The sequence below is a fragment of the Osmerus mordax genome, chromosome 12 (assembly GCF_038355195.1).
Source record: "Osmerus mordax isolate fOsmMor3 chromosome 12, fOsmMor3.pri, whole genome shotgun sequence".
Lineage (NCBI taxonomy): Eukaryota > Metazoa > Chordata > Actinopteri > Osmeriformes > Osmeridae > Osmerus > Osmerus mordax.
This window is the reverse complement of record NC_090061.1, coordinates 9,883,167-9,897,369: the sequence shown is the minus strand read 5'-3', so window position 1 is coordinate 9,897,369 and position 14,203 is coordinate 9,883,167. Positions and strand designations below refer to the sequence as shown.

The 14,203-nt window shown below is 48.5% G+C and overlaps 1 protein-coding gene across 1 annotated transcript; it reads left to right on the top strand.

Moving 5' to 3' along the window:
- Nucleotides 1-466: 466 nt before the first annotated feature.
- vimr2 (vimentin-related 2) lies at nt 467-10,310 on the top strand. Its single transcript, XM_067247953.1, has 10 exons — nt 467-576; nt 1,213-1,357; nt 1,516-1,671; nt 1,755-1,874; nt 3,541-3,636; nt 4,395-4,526; nt 5,826-5,948; nt 7,754-7,864; nt 7,976-8,100; nt 9,140-10,310. Exons 1-10 carry the CDS (start codon nt 467-469, stop codon nt 9,180-9,182), a joined length of 1,161 nt encoding a protein of 386 aa, XP_067104054.1. The 3' UTR covers nt 9,183-10,310.
- Nucleotides 10,311-14,203: the final 3,893 nt, after the last annotated feature.

Below are 14,203 nucleotides of genomic sequence, written 5' to 3'. Positions count from 1 at the left end.
CAGTAATATGGTACACATGCAAACGAAAACTTGCACACCTTTTAGTTTTCAACTATTCAGTTTTGTTTTTGGTACTTTTAATTTATTTTAACAAAAATAAAACTGTACAAAGAAGTAATTGGCGGGCTGTTCTTTTTACATTGGACAATTTTGTCAATCTTCTGTTCAGTGGATTAACACTTCAGTGGGAACACAACTAGACATGTAGTTAAATAGCTAAAGAGATATATATATATATTTATTGAAATAAAACAATGTAGACACGAAAGTACTGTGATCTGGTCACCATAGCAAATTGGCTTGTCTGTGTGAAATCCTCCGTCTCTGACACTTGCCCCTATAGTTAGTCCAGTCAGCTCCTCATGAGACATCCAACAACTCCATGCAACATTCCCATCTCCTCCTCGTATATAAACCCCTGCCTGGACTCAAATCCAGTTTCCCAGCCAGTGTTCCAGTGTTGTCCATGACCATGCTCAGAGTGTCGTCGTACCGCAGGCTGTTTGAGGAGGAGCAGTGGGCTCGCTCTGGAGGCTCCAGTATGCAGTGTGCTGAAGAGTACCGCTCCCCAGCCAGGTTAGTGCTTCTACAAGAGACCTTCACATCCATCTTGACCTGGAGCACACTTGTAGAAAATGCATTTTTCATGGTGGATACTGGAACAGAAGGCTTGCGCTTATATTGATGGTGTGAGAGACATGCTTCCCAAAAGAACCAAAATGGGACACTGCTGTTGAGGTACACGGAAGGAATGACTTGTGTTTAGAATTACACCAGTCAGTTGATGTCATGTTGATGCTGAATCCAAGTTCATATTAATCAGTATTGGCGGTTATGCTGGTTCTACTCATCAACTATGTATTATGATGCATGTAATTGAAGGGATATGTTGACATTCTCTAGGTATTATGTGTCACATATTTGGCTGTTGTGTGCTCAGGCTCTGGTTACGCCTGCTTGTGCCAGAGGGAAAAATTGAAGGGCCATGACAAATGCCTTTTGTACTCACACCAAACAATGACATCACGGCGTTCATTTACACTGACTTGATTTGGGCGAGGCAACAATTCAGCGTCCAAGTATTCAGTGGAGCCAGTGAGGGCAAGGGTGCATTATGTACGCCCACTTGTTCTCTCGTAGCCTTTGATTTACAATGCAACATTTTGGTTGGAACCCATAGCCTCTCCTTATCACAGTCTGTCCTCCTTCCAGGGGTGCGGCTGGCCACAAGTGTGAGTGCGAGCAGCTAGACTTTGTGGCTGCCAAGGCCATAAACAAGGAAGGCCTGAGTCGTTTCACTCAGGATCGCACCGTCCTTGCCGCCCTCAACAATCGCCTGGCCACCCTCATTGAATTGGTGAGAGTCCCAGACATCCATTTTCAGTGCAGACCAGAGGGCACAGATGGTCAGGAATGGCTGCTTCTTCATGCTCATGTGTATCCTGTCTGTCTCTGTGCACCTGTGTATGTGTATATGTCTATTTACATGACTACATCTGCGTGCGTGTGCGGCAGGCCCGTTGTTTTGAGGAGGAGAACGAGTCCCTGGAGACTCAGATCCTGGCTCTGGAGGACAGGCTGAGCAGCCAGCAGGCCTCGTCCACCTCCACCGCCATCGTTGTCCCCGATTACAGCCTGGACGCTGTGGTGGAGAGACTGCGCAAAGAGAAGGTGCCCGCTGCTTTGACCAGCTCTGTGTGTGTGTGTTGTGAGAGAGAGACAGAGACTGACCCCTCCCTCCTCTGTGAGTCCAGGAGGAGATCCTGTGTGTCACAGAGGAGCTGAGGAGCGAGCTGGAGTGTCTGCAACAGGAGCACCAGAAGGCCGTTCAGCAGAGGACCCTCGTCCAGGAGCAGAGGGAGGACGTTGCCATGGTAATGCGCTCTCTGCCAATACAAATGTGGTGCGACACCTCGGTTTGCCTTCTTTACCGGATTGGTCAAAGTAGCAGGCCAGTAACCTTTAACCCCTTGCAGATATCCCAATGGCATGGCAGTTGTAAAACTGCATAAAACAGCCACATCTCACATCATTTACTCCAAGTAACTGTGATTACATAGATGAACCACTAGATGGCACTATTGCCATAGCTGACCTAGTCTTTTGTGAGCCTGCCTCTCACTCCAACCTCTGGAAGTGGGAGCTGTGCACAGCTGCTCCTCTGAAGCTCTGCCCATCAACATCACCATCGCTTCCAACAGTCCCACAGTCTGGGCCCGTGGCCACAACGCAATCTGAGCTACAAACCTCCCTGGCTGTGGCCACACATGTCACAGCCCATCTCCCCGCCCAGCCGGGCTCGCATGTGAGGGGAGCTGTTTCCCCGTGTCCTTATTGAGTTGTTCAGGCTTTAATTTCTCCTGTACAGATGCAATACAGACAGTAATGTGCTGCAGTAATGCGCTGGCTGGCTCGGCCCTGCGCTTGTCAATGGGAAGCAGCTGGAGCCCCGAGCAGAGAGCTCGTCTTGGTGGGAAAGCGGCAGGGAGATGGAGGTAGTGGGAGGAGGAGGAGAGCAGAGCGCAACACAGAACCGTACCACAGACTGCAGCTTTCTCAACATGGTGGCTCTCTGATCGACAGCGGCAGGGAGGCAGAACAAGGCAGGCCGGGCAGTGAGAGCTGTAGTCCAGCGACCAAGAGGCAGCGTTGCCATTAGCTATTGATTAAGTAGCCTACGTTTGATTTGTGGTAGAAGGGCCCGCATTGGATGGCGCTGCGCCCTGTGAGCCATTTCTCTGGAGTGCTCCCTTTGCTTTCATCTGGATCTAGGGCTTTTTTTTTCGTGTGGAGTCAATTGGTGGTTATGTTTGAAAGATTCAGTGGCAACAGTAGGATGGCTCTCAGCAAGACACAAGAGAAGCACACTGAAGCAGCATCCAACATGAGAAGGGGGTTGAGTTGGCAGGGATTTTCCCAGAGCATAGACTCCGGAGAGATCAAGGCTCTCATTATCGGCTAGTTTGCATAGAGATTAATCTCTGCTAACCAGATTAAAATCTCATGTCATGGCTGTCTAGAAGATATCAAAGTTACAGACTGCTGACTACCTAACTCAGGTCCATTAGAGATCCGGGAGATTTGACCAAAGTCTAGATGGAGAGATGGATACAATAAATCGATCTTTAGATAGATAAATATGTATATCTCCACAGATATACAGTATTGATATACTGTATTGATCCCTGGGTGGAGATGCACAGTGCACAGAAAGTCAGTCCTATCACATACATTCAAATGCAAATGCAGAACCCCACACTAATTGAATTCATCACCAATTAATCAGGCCCTTATCAGAGTGGCTACACTGAAAACCCCTGCTGGTGAATGGATGGGAGAATAAGGCTTTTCTGTCTAATTACCCCCCCATCAAATCTCCCTCTTGTCATCTCTTCCCTCCTCCCTTTCGCCTCCTCCTCCTTTTCCTCCTTCAGGTCTGCATTGCAGTGTCTGTCTCATGGTGCCTAATGTTCTCATGCTTAGAGAGGGGCTTCTCTCCTGCTCTGACAGTGGGTTCCGTCTCTCTGCTGCCCCCTGTAGGATGTGGACGCAGTGACAGCTGAGTGCCTGGCCCTCAGGGAGCAGGTTTGCATCTACGAGGAGCAGCTTGCTAACATGGAGGCCCAACATGCCACGGTAAGAGGGGAGGGGGATGGGGGGGGGTCAAAACCGTAAATGTCATTACCCAGTCAAAACAGCATAAAAGAGGAATGGTCTTGGTGTCTCTTGAGGATACACAAACGGTACTACTGGCTGCTGTTGGTCAGACAGGAGATCGGAGATGGAAAGAAGCCCTTTAGAAGGTGCTGGAAACAGCCTGTCGCCAGGTGACCTGGTGATGCCAGAAGCACTACTGTTAAAGCAGAACCAGAGGTAGAATTCAAATCAGGAGCCATCTCAGAGATAATATATCCTACTCACAAAACACATACACACACCTCAGCCCAGCTGCTCCAAGTCTCTGCAGCAGTTGACAGATCCATCCTGGTATCAGATGAGGGAGCATGGAGGCTGGAGGGCAGCAGAGCCAGTGTGGAGGCACGAGGAACTCCATCACTCTGTACGTTTCTGTTTGAAGCCCTGCTGCCCGCCGTTTAACTCACTCCCTCGGGGACACGCTCCATAACTCACGGCCCGGGAAGGGCGGCTGTTTAACAAATGAAAACAGAAGTCCCCTTTGTTTTAGGAGCTGCTATTATTACTACCTGCATGTCCAAGCACCTCATATTCCCCTGGTAGATCGTCAAGCGTGAATGTGGGGAAAAGAGCAGATCGTTGGTCTGGCGTGGGCATTACTCCAACACTCGATATGATGGATGGACAGACGTTTCTAATGGAGGTTGTGGGACTCGCAGAGAAACATGTCGGGGTCTGAATGTTGCTCTGGTCGGCAGACGGTGGAGACTCTGGCGGAGCCTGCTGAGGGGGCGGAGGGAGCCATGACAGCAGTGGAGTTCTGTAGCCCTGACATCACCCCAGCCCTGCAGATCAAGGAGTACTACTGCCAGCTGGCTGAGAGCCTGCAGGTACAGTATACAAGCATGTACTGTACTGTATGTACACATATGCACACGCACGCTCAGACAGACACACACACACACACACACAGACAGGCACACAGCCCCTCAGAAGGCCACCCCCTTTCCTCCCAGTTACAGTCTGCAGCCCCCTCTTCCCTCTTGAAAGCGTCTGGCCAGTGCAGACATAAATCGGAGCTTTCACACATCGCAAAAGGACTGTCCCGCTTGTTTTCTTTGCCTCCTGACACAACACTGGGGAAGTAGCTGAGAATCTGAGGTGCTGCTTCACACCAGAACAGGACGGCTTTGTCCCCTCGTGTGTGTGTGTGTGTTGCCAGCCTTAGTGCTCCGCTGGGTTCAACTGGGAGCTCCGGTGGGTCTGACCCTCTCAGGGTCGAGGATGTTGGCCCCCTCAGGAAGGTCACGGCTGTAATCAGACCGCTGGCCGCCTTCCCAGACTCCTCTGCGTAGTGGCGGGGGCGGGGGGCTGGGCGGGCGGGCGGGGGGCTGGGCGGGCGGGCGGGGGGCTGGGCGGCGGGGTGGGTTGCCACTTCTGAGAGAGCACTGGAGGCTAAACTTGAGGTTCTCTGGAGAGTGAGCTAAGTGTGTGTGTGTGTGGGGGGGGGGGGTTTGCATGTTCATTTGTGTGTCTGTGTGTGTCCACGTGTGTGTGTGTGTGTAGACTTTGGCCCATAATGTACTACAGCTCTTGTTTTTCCTAACCCAGACACTTATACTCTCCCTCCAACTGCCCCCTTCATCCCTTCCCCTCTTCCCCTCTCCTCCTCCTCTTCCCTCCTTCATGTCTTGCCAGCTGGACCCGGCCCTGTCTGAGCCTGGCCTCTATTAGTGTCTCACAAGGTGCAATTGTCTCAATCCAAACCTGATTGCCATTGGGCTTGAACCGTAATGGTGATTGCTGGCTGACTGTGGCACACCTGTGGGCCTCTGTGTCGCTCATTTGCTGATCCATTTGTTCCTCTTAATCAGAAATGTGGTTGTCATTGGGGGTTTGGGGGTGGGGAGGGGGGTCAGGATCGTGTGTGAGGGCCAAGCCAATAAAGACTCTGATTACACTTTACAACTACGTCCAAACCAGTCTCAGCGGTAAGAAAAAGTATCATGTTGTATAGAGGGTGCATTAGGAGCAGTCTCCCTAAGTACATGCTGTGCTTTATAGGGTTTGCAATATAAAGACGTTTGCTTTATGGAAGGACCACCTCCCTCAAGTGACTGAATGTATTGGCCATGTGAAATTGTAAAACAGGCATTAACAGTTACTTCTCTATGTGGTCTGTTTTCCAGTATGAGTGTGGCATGTCCTCCGCTGTGGTTGCCGTTGGAAACGGGCAGCAAGGGGAGCTGGCTTCCGGGTCAAGGGGCACGGACGTCTCCAAGATTACCGACGTCAATGAACTGAAAAAGCAGGTGAGTGCTCCTTATCTTCCTTTCCTTTGTCCCTTCGTCGTTCCACTGTCCTCTCCCCTCTATCACTACCTGCAGTCGCAGCTAGCTTCAGTTTATTCCCTCACCTATGCTTTCCTTCTAGAACATTCTCCCATCTTTTCTCAGGCGAGAGGAGCTCGGCATGGGCTCCACGTCAAACGTCAGCCCTTAAATCAGGCATTACACTCGAAATGAATGGCTCCCCTCTGCGGGTTTCGAGGTGTGAGACGTTGATTGACAGGAAGGGTACACAGCCTGGGAGATCCTGTCGACCGCAGTGTTTACTCTGAAAGATTTCACCGGGAGTAGATAGGACTCGGCCCGGTCCCAAATAGGATTTATCTTCTTCACTGTCTGCTATTATTAAGCACCGAGTTTCTCACTGCGTCTATGTTCTCTCCCAAATCCTTAACTTCTGAAACTTCACACACACACTTACAGACATCCACCCACTCAGTCTGTAGAGACTCCAGACCAAACTGGAAAGAGGAAATAGACCTTCATCTGTTATTTTGTCCCTGTTCCATCTTTCTGTCTTATTGAGAAATAATGGTGGGAGAATGACTTTGCTGAGAATCTGGAGAGTGACATTTCGGTGACTTGGTCAGAACATCCTTTAAAAGCTGCCATCAATTACACATCATGTAACCAGTCAATGTCTTCTGGCTACAGTAACTCTAGCCTGAAGACATTACAGTAACAGCTCGTAGCTCTCCCGTCCAACACAGAACCATCAATGGTCAGACCACAGCTGACACCTTCCCATTTCAATAACAAACATGGCGGTTTGGTTCTCATTACTGTGGTTGTGGTCCTAGCCTCCACTCTTTAAATAAACAGCCCCCTCTGGAACCGCAGCCATGATGTCATAACAGCATATCCTCTTCCCTAATGTGCAGCACACGAGCCCCTGCTCTGCCCCACGGACAGATGGATCTACTCCATTTCCTCCTTTCCTGTCTCTCTTTCTTTCTTTCTCTCGTCTCTGTCTCTGTCTCTGTTTCTCTCTCTCTCTCTCTCTCTCTCTCTCTCTCTCTCTCTCTCTCTCTCTCTCTCTCTCTCTCTCTCTCTCTCTGTCTTTCTTTCTTTCTTTCTTTCTTTCTTTCTTTCTCTCTCTCTCTCTCTCTCTCTCTCTCTCTCTCTCTCTCTCTCTCTCTCTCTCTCTCTCCTCTCTCTCTCTCTCCCTTTCTCTCTCTCTTTCCCGACAACCTCACTCTGTCTAAAATACACACAGCAATCCTGAACACACACACACACACTGCCCACACACGCAGAGGGTACACTTCCAGGCCTCACTTACCCTGCCATAGACGAGTGAGTGAGTGAGTTAGTGAGATGACCAGGTTAGGAAGCTATCATCGTCATCATCATCATCAGTGTTTTTATCACTGGGCCTGGGCCTCCTCTGATGTACCTAAGAGAGAGGCAGGCTGCCTGGATCCCCCATCTGTCTCTGACAGCTAATTGTTTAACTTCTCTGATTGCTGTGATTACTCAGCGCGGGGCGTAGTGTGTCTGAGGGGGCGGGGGTGGAGGGGGGTGTTGTGCTCTGTTTGTTTGAAAGCGAGCGCACGGTTTGAGGTTTATCTGTGCTGTGCGGAGAGAACAAGCAACATTTTCTTCACTTTAGGCCGGTATTATTCTAATATGGTAATATTGTGTCTGGTCACGAAGCTGTCAGTTGATTGTCGATGTTCATGTCTGTGCACACCAGGATGCCACCACTGATCAACATTAAATCATGTTATTACCGGTGTTTGTGTGTGTGTGTGTGTATGTGTGTGTAGATCGGGGAGCTGGAGAAAGAGCTGATGGAGTTGGAGAAGTGCAATGAAGAGCTGGAGGATGAGGGAGAGATGAAGAAAGCCGAATACCTGGAGCAGATCGAAGAGTTGGAGGTGAAGAGAGTGCACACACTGAGCTGCCCACTCACATCCAGTCCAACTGCCAGAAACATCGAATGAACCAAACAACCAACTCATGTCCGTGCCGTGTGTGTGTGTGTTTAGTGTCGTATTGAGGAGATGGGGTACAAGCAGGAGGACCTTGATATCCAGATGAAGCAGCAGTGTGAGGAGTACCAGGATCTCCTCAGTGAGAAGATGGCCAGAGACATAGAGATCGCTGCCTACAGGTGAGTGTCCAGCCGAGGTGTCCCGACATGTCCTTAGTGGCCTCAGGTTCATTGTGTGCTCCAATGACGTTGGCAGTTGATGTTATTCATGGTTCTGAATTGTATAATGATGTCACCGGGGAAGCCCCTATACCCATATTAAGACATAACTGAAAACAAAGGCCCAACTTCCTTTGTTGGCCGGATTCACAGGAAACAGGGTCTCAAGCAATTATAGAAAGCATGATGTCGTTTCCTGAATGTGTCCTTGAAGACATTCGTGTCGTGTGTGCCCTCCCTCTTGTGTGTGAGGAGGCTCGGACCATCTGCCGTCTTGGTATGTAGTGTGACGCACTCCACCCTTCCCGACCCCCCCGTTTCTGACACTCGTCCGCTCGCCTCTGACCGCCACTGACCCTCAGGTGGACCGTTGCAGGCACACAAAGCCCCAGGCGGAGGCTGCCCCGCACAGTGCCTGATTAAAATGAGCAGAAAGGACTTTGCACTGTCAGACTGTGTGTTGGGCTGCTGCCAGACAGGCTCAAGGGTGGCCTTTTAATGTCAGGTTCACACACAAACGTGCACACACAAGCATACATTAGCAGAGGGTTTTGAAACACTCACGTCCCTGAACAGACGGTTCCAAAAACATACAAAACATGGAAAATACTTATTTTTCTCCTTATTTTAGTTAAAGGATGGGCGTTCCATAATCCATGGTTAAAACATGACTCAAAACTGAAAGCAGGTGTTTAAGCTCTCTGTGTTCCTGAAACCTGCACCCTAACAACCCGGGCCACAATTACCGGCACCATTTTGCCGGTTAAACACCCTCTCAGCAGTTGCCCAGCTGCTGCCCTCTGTTGTTCCACGTCAAATGTGTGCCTTGATGTGAGATTCAGCCTTGTTGCGGCAGTTCGGCACAGAGCACGGTCTGATTGTTGATGTAGCACAAGGAGCAACGTCTCCACAGGAACTGGGATCTGCAGAACAGTGGCTCTACTGTGTAACTGAGCACATCATGCTAACGCCGTCTTCCTGTTCCTCTCCCCCCCCCCAGGGGATTGGTGGAGGAAGAGGATGAGAGGCTGTGCTACCTGTGAGAGGACGCCGGAGAGACCGGCCGCTGTGGGAGGAGAGCAATGTATAACCCCCCACCTCACACACACAAACACACACACACACATACACACACACACAAAGATTCGCCGCAGACAAAGAGCAACACAGAAAAAACAGACTTAAATCAGCCGTAGGATCACATGAAGCTGAGCACCACGCAACCCCTGGAGCAGATGTAAACCTATCATGACAGATTAATGATGTCTGGAGGCCAGGGCAGGACCATTGATAACAGGTCACTGGCAGGTGACCCCTGTCTCACAAGAGTAATGGGACAGTCTCACACCGGGATGAGGGGGATGGAGTCCAACATGTGAGCATGTTTTCATTCAGTGTCTGTGATCTGGGAGTCAAATAAGGGGTGGTGGTGGGGTCTTCCTAAGTAGTTCCGATCCTCCAGAGCTCCAGTGTTTGAAGCTGACACACCGATATAGAGAACATGGACTGTTTAGTCTCCCTCCAAACCCCCTTTCATAGACAATGAGACCACCTCAGTTGTGCGACTGTAGAATCAGTCACCTTCTCATCCCCATCACTCAAACAGAGTCAGTTGTGTACACTCGTATCCCCTCTTCCCTCCCTCTGCACCAGTGCTCTCTTCCTCCAGTCAGACCAGCTTCACTAGACCTAGCAGGTCACCTACCTTTAGCTTTGCATGGGATTTACATTATCAGCACTGTCAAGCTTATAGTCAGCGTGTTAGTTTGCCAATGAGTTGTTATGTGGTCTTTCTGTGGTCCATAGGAAAACCTTACTGAAAACATGAGCTTGAGAATTGTTTGGGACCATTGTGCTCACTACTTCTTCACAGTGCTTATTTTGTACAAGTATTGCTAAAGGTTTGTCAATAGCATTCGTTGTGATTGAAAAGGTACCGCCTGGATACCAAGATTGACTTGATGTGAACAGCTGTATTTGTAGAGCCTGCTCTGGTGCAAGACCTGCGAGGAGGGGCTCCCTATGTGTAACCAGAGAGTCCTGAGGACCCCCTTTGCCCTGAAATGTTTTCAAATCCATCGTCTCCACCGGTTTAGTTTGCATTGTTTGTGTTTAACCAATATGTGCTGTATTATGTATATATACATAATTGGCATACCAATAAAGTTAGCTTGACAACCTCTTGACTTTGTTTCCTGTCTTCTTAATGAGCTCAGTGCTGACACACTAACACTCCAGTGTGTGTAGAACGTGCTTGTGTCCTCCGCCTAAGTGTCTCTCCTCGCCATCACAACCATACATTTAACAGGCTAAATTATTCCCCTGGACCCCTCTCCCATTCATCTTCATGCTTCACCTCGCTTGTGAATGTTCTCAGCTGTTAACAGTATCAAAGGCTGGTTAGCTCTGCCATAAAGATGAAGAATGCTGCTAATAATGGATCCGATAAGATTAGCCATAGCCACTAGACTCCTGGTTAATGGAGGCTGGGCCCTGGAGGAGCTGTACTGTGGAGGGGACTGGTGGGGCTGGGCTAGGCAGGGCTGGGCAGGGCTGGAAAGCCTGGATGACTTGTTTAATTGTATGGACATGAAACATGGAAGGCTGGGGAGGAAGCAGGTCGGTCTGTGGGGCCGCAGCGCTTAATCATGTCCTCTGCCTCCCAGGACTGGATCCTTAAGACTTATATCCCCTCCAGCCCTCCGACCCCTCTAACCTCACCCCTCTATACACACACACACACACACACACACACACACACACACACACACACACACCATCGGTCTGCCATCCCCCAGCTTGCCCTAGCTCAAGGTACTGCTCCCAGCCTGCAAATGTCAGTAAATATCTTACATTTTTTGCCAGGGACATAAATATCCATTATCATCCTGAATGTTTGAATGCAAACAGTAGAATATCTTTGCTTATGAGTTTTGTTTAACAAATTCAAAAAGATTATCAACCTTTTACATTTAAATTAGAAAGTGAAAAGGATTGACCAAAAAGCATTTTTTGAACAGTGGGCTTATCTTCACTATAATACCCCAATCAAAAGGGCAGTGACTACACAGTGGCTCTGTGAAGTCTCTGATATAGAATTCACAGAGTTATATGTGAATCTCTCAACAACTATTTATATAACTATATATATAACTATACTATATAAGTAAGGCCTGCTTATGCTGAACAAAGAGCCAAATGGTTTGGTGTTCTTCGAGGTGTGGGATTGCCCAGCACTGTTTTCCTTCGCCCCCTCCAGAAGTCCTTGACAGCAGAGAAAAATGACTGTTAACCTCTAAACGCTAGTCTGTGACATTGAGGGGCCTGGGGCAGACCTCCAGCACCCCTCGTTTTTCGTGCTGGATAATTTGGTTTTAGGGGGAGCAGTCTTCAAAGCTGAGTCACGGGTCAGTGGTCAGAGGCAGGCCTGGCCTGGCCTTTTAATCCTGTCACCCTTGATGAGTTTCAGAGAGGAGGAGGGAGCACCAACAACTACATCAACAAACTAAAAGATAATTGAGAATAACTGATCATTGGACCCCTTTGTACCGGAATGGTATTGAAATGGAGGATAGAAACTGTAAACATGACCTGCTCACGACTCACTCTTGCTGACATGAACTATTTCACACTGTGTCGGTTGTGTATAACATCCCTTTGACTTCACGTGGTGAAAGAATGCCTGATTACGAGAGTGACAGGGCCGTTGACGACGAATTATGACATTCGATCTCAACCTCAGTGCGTGAATCAGTCAACATGTCTTCCATCGGCAGGTGAGGAGGAATTGGATTTAGACTTTAGGTAACAGTAACCAGGCCAGCTTGCATGACTCACTTCATCTGTCCCCTTCCCCCAGGTTACCCCTGCTGCCCTTATCCCAACCACATCAGCCAGCCAAATAAACACTGTCCTCAATGAGAAGAAAAGTAATTTTTAAGGTTTCTTCAATACAGTCTGGAAGTGAAGGACCAATCTGGTGTTTACTCTGCAAATAAATACGAGAAAAGGGGGGTTAAAACACGGAAGAAAATAAGGACTGTAAAAATATACAAAGTCAAGGGAGTTATTGAGAAAGTATTTCCTTAACAAGAGAGGAACAAATAATAAATGATGGGGCCTCTGTCCCCCTGGGACTGCACTGGCAGGTCTGAGGGGAGAGGGAAGTGGGCATCGCTCTCTTTTTATAGGGGTCATGGACTTGAGTCCACTGTGGGAGAACGACAAGCACCACTGCTCATGGACCTGGTGCAGAGAAAACACTAGAACTCTGTTTGTTGAAGCAAATAGGGCCATGCACACCAACACATGCATCCATTCACTCATGCACTCATGCATAAATCTATATGAATCATTGTGGTTTGGTGGTGAGAACTTGGAGTCCCCTACCCTGTCATCAGTGCCCCGCATATCTTCGGTTCCCATTTGGTGTGTCTAACTGAATGACTGTTGACAGCATGGTTCCACAGTTACCACAATAAGCTGCCCCATATCTCCCACAGCAGGTGGGAAACACCTCTGCCATGTGTTGCTGGGGACTGAATCCTGTGTAGATATCTATTTTCAGTTTCTATGTAAACCGGATTCCATTTTGAACTCTTTATCAATGCCAATGGTCTAGACAAAGTGTGGCATTTTAGCATAGATTCTGCTATTCTCATCCTCCTGAAGCAAATTAGTCTCAGCCAAAGTTGATAGAGGTCAACCTTTTCCCTAAGTGTCCAATTAATCAACTTCAGAGGGTGAAATGAATGGAAGCGGATAAAAGTCTTGGCTTTAGGGAACACTTGTTAATAGGCAGGATTTGTATTCCACTGTGGCAGCGGCTTTCATGTCCATTACAGGGTGTTAGCGTCAGTCTCAGAGCAGTGACTTTATTGTCAGGCCAGGACTTACATAGATCCACCACCCAATTACAGTATTGGTCTCTTGGCAGATGGCCTACATGGATGGCCAATGGGTGTAGCCTCCTATGTTGTCCTTGTTGAGGATGTCCGAGTTGTTGAATGCTGTAGTTTGTGTTTGGTGACTATAGAAGAATGTATTTGACCTTCATAGCATATAATTGTCTTTAAAACGCTTCTCCACGCATCTATGTGTTCCTTATAAAGTGTTTATTAAAACAATTCATGAATCAGTACATGCATCAGTCAGAGTGGAACCTCCTTTCTTCTGTCTCTGTCTATTCAGAATTTGCTCATTGCAAATTGGACCAGGTTCCTCTCGAGACCCAGACCAAGAACCAGAGCCCCAGTAGTCCTAACTATCATAATCTGTCTTCGGAGAAAGAAATCACACGTGTCATAGTTTATGTAGGCAGCCATAGCCTGGAGGTACAGCTGGTTTAGTATTTGGAACAAACTACGAAATCATTTTCTTTGAGCACTACTCATTCATCTTTCTCCCAGACACCCAGAGACTCAGCCTGGTTCCTCTCAGTACTGACAAGGCCAGCGGGTACCTGGTGAGTTCTCTGCTTCAGTCCCATGTTCTCTAGTGTTCACATTATTCATGAAAGTGCTGGTACACATTGAATCCCATATTAAATTTGCTTGTTAACTGACATAAGACACATAAGCTCCAGAGACTGAATCATGCAGACAAAACCTTCATGTATTTGATTATCTGGTTAAAACCTTTTAAAGGCCCACATAAAAGAGGTCAACATATGGAGCAAATTGAGATTACTCTGCGGTGGTAAGAAGGTTATCCACCAATTAATCTCTGCATTCCTTCCTTCCATTATGGCACCTACATTGGGAAAGGCTCAAGTGCTCTACAAGGAGCCCAATCCTTCTTGTCTTCCAACATTAAGGAGTTTCTTCTTGTTCCGGTTGTTTCCTGCAACCTCTTATGAGTGACCATTAAATGGCTGGTTGAGTGTTTAGCCACTGGTGAACCTCAGAGGAGCCACTGGGCCGGTGCCTCCTCTGGGCTGCTGCTCTGCAAAGGCACACCCCAAGGAGATGTCAGGTCTGTGATGTTTTACAGCTCCGTTTGCAGACAAAACACGTCTTCAGCAACCCCCAGCCCCACCTCCCCACCCCCCCCTCCCCGCCAACAT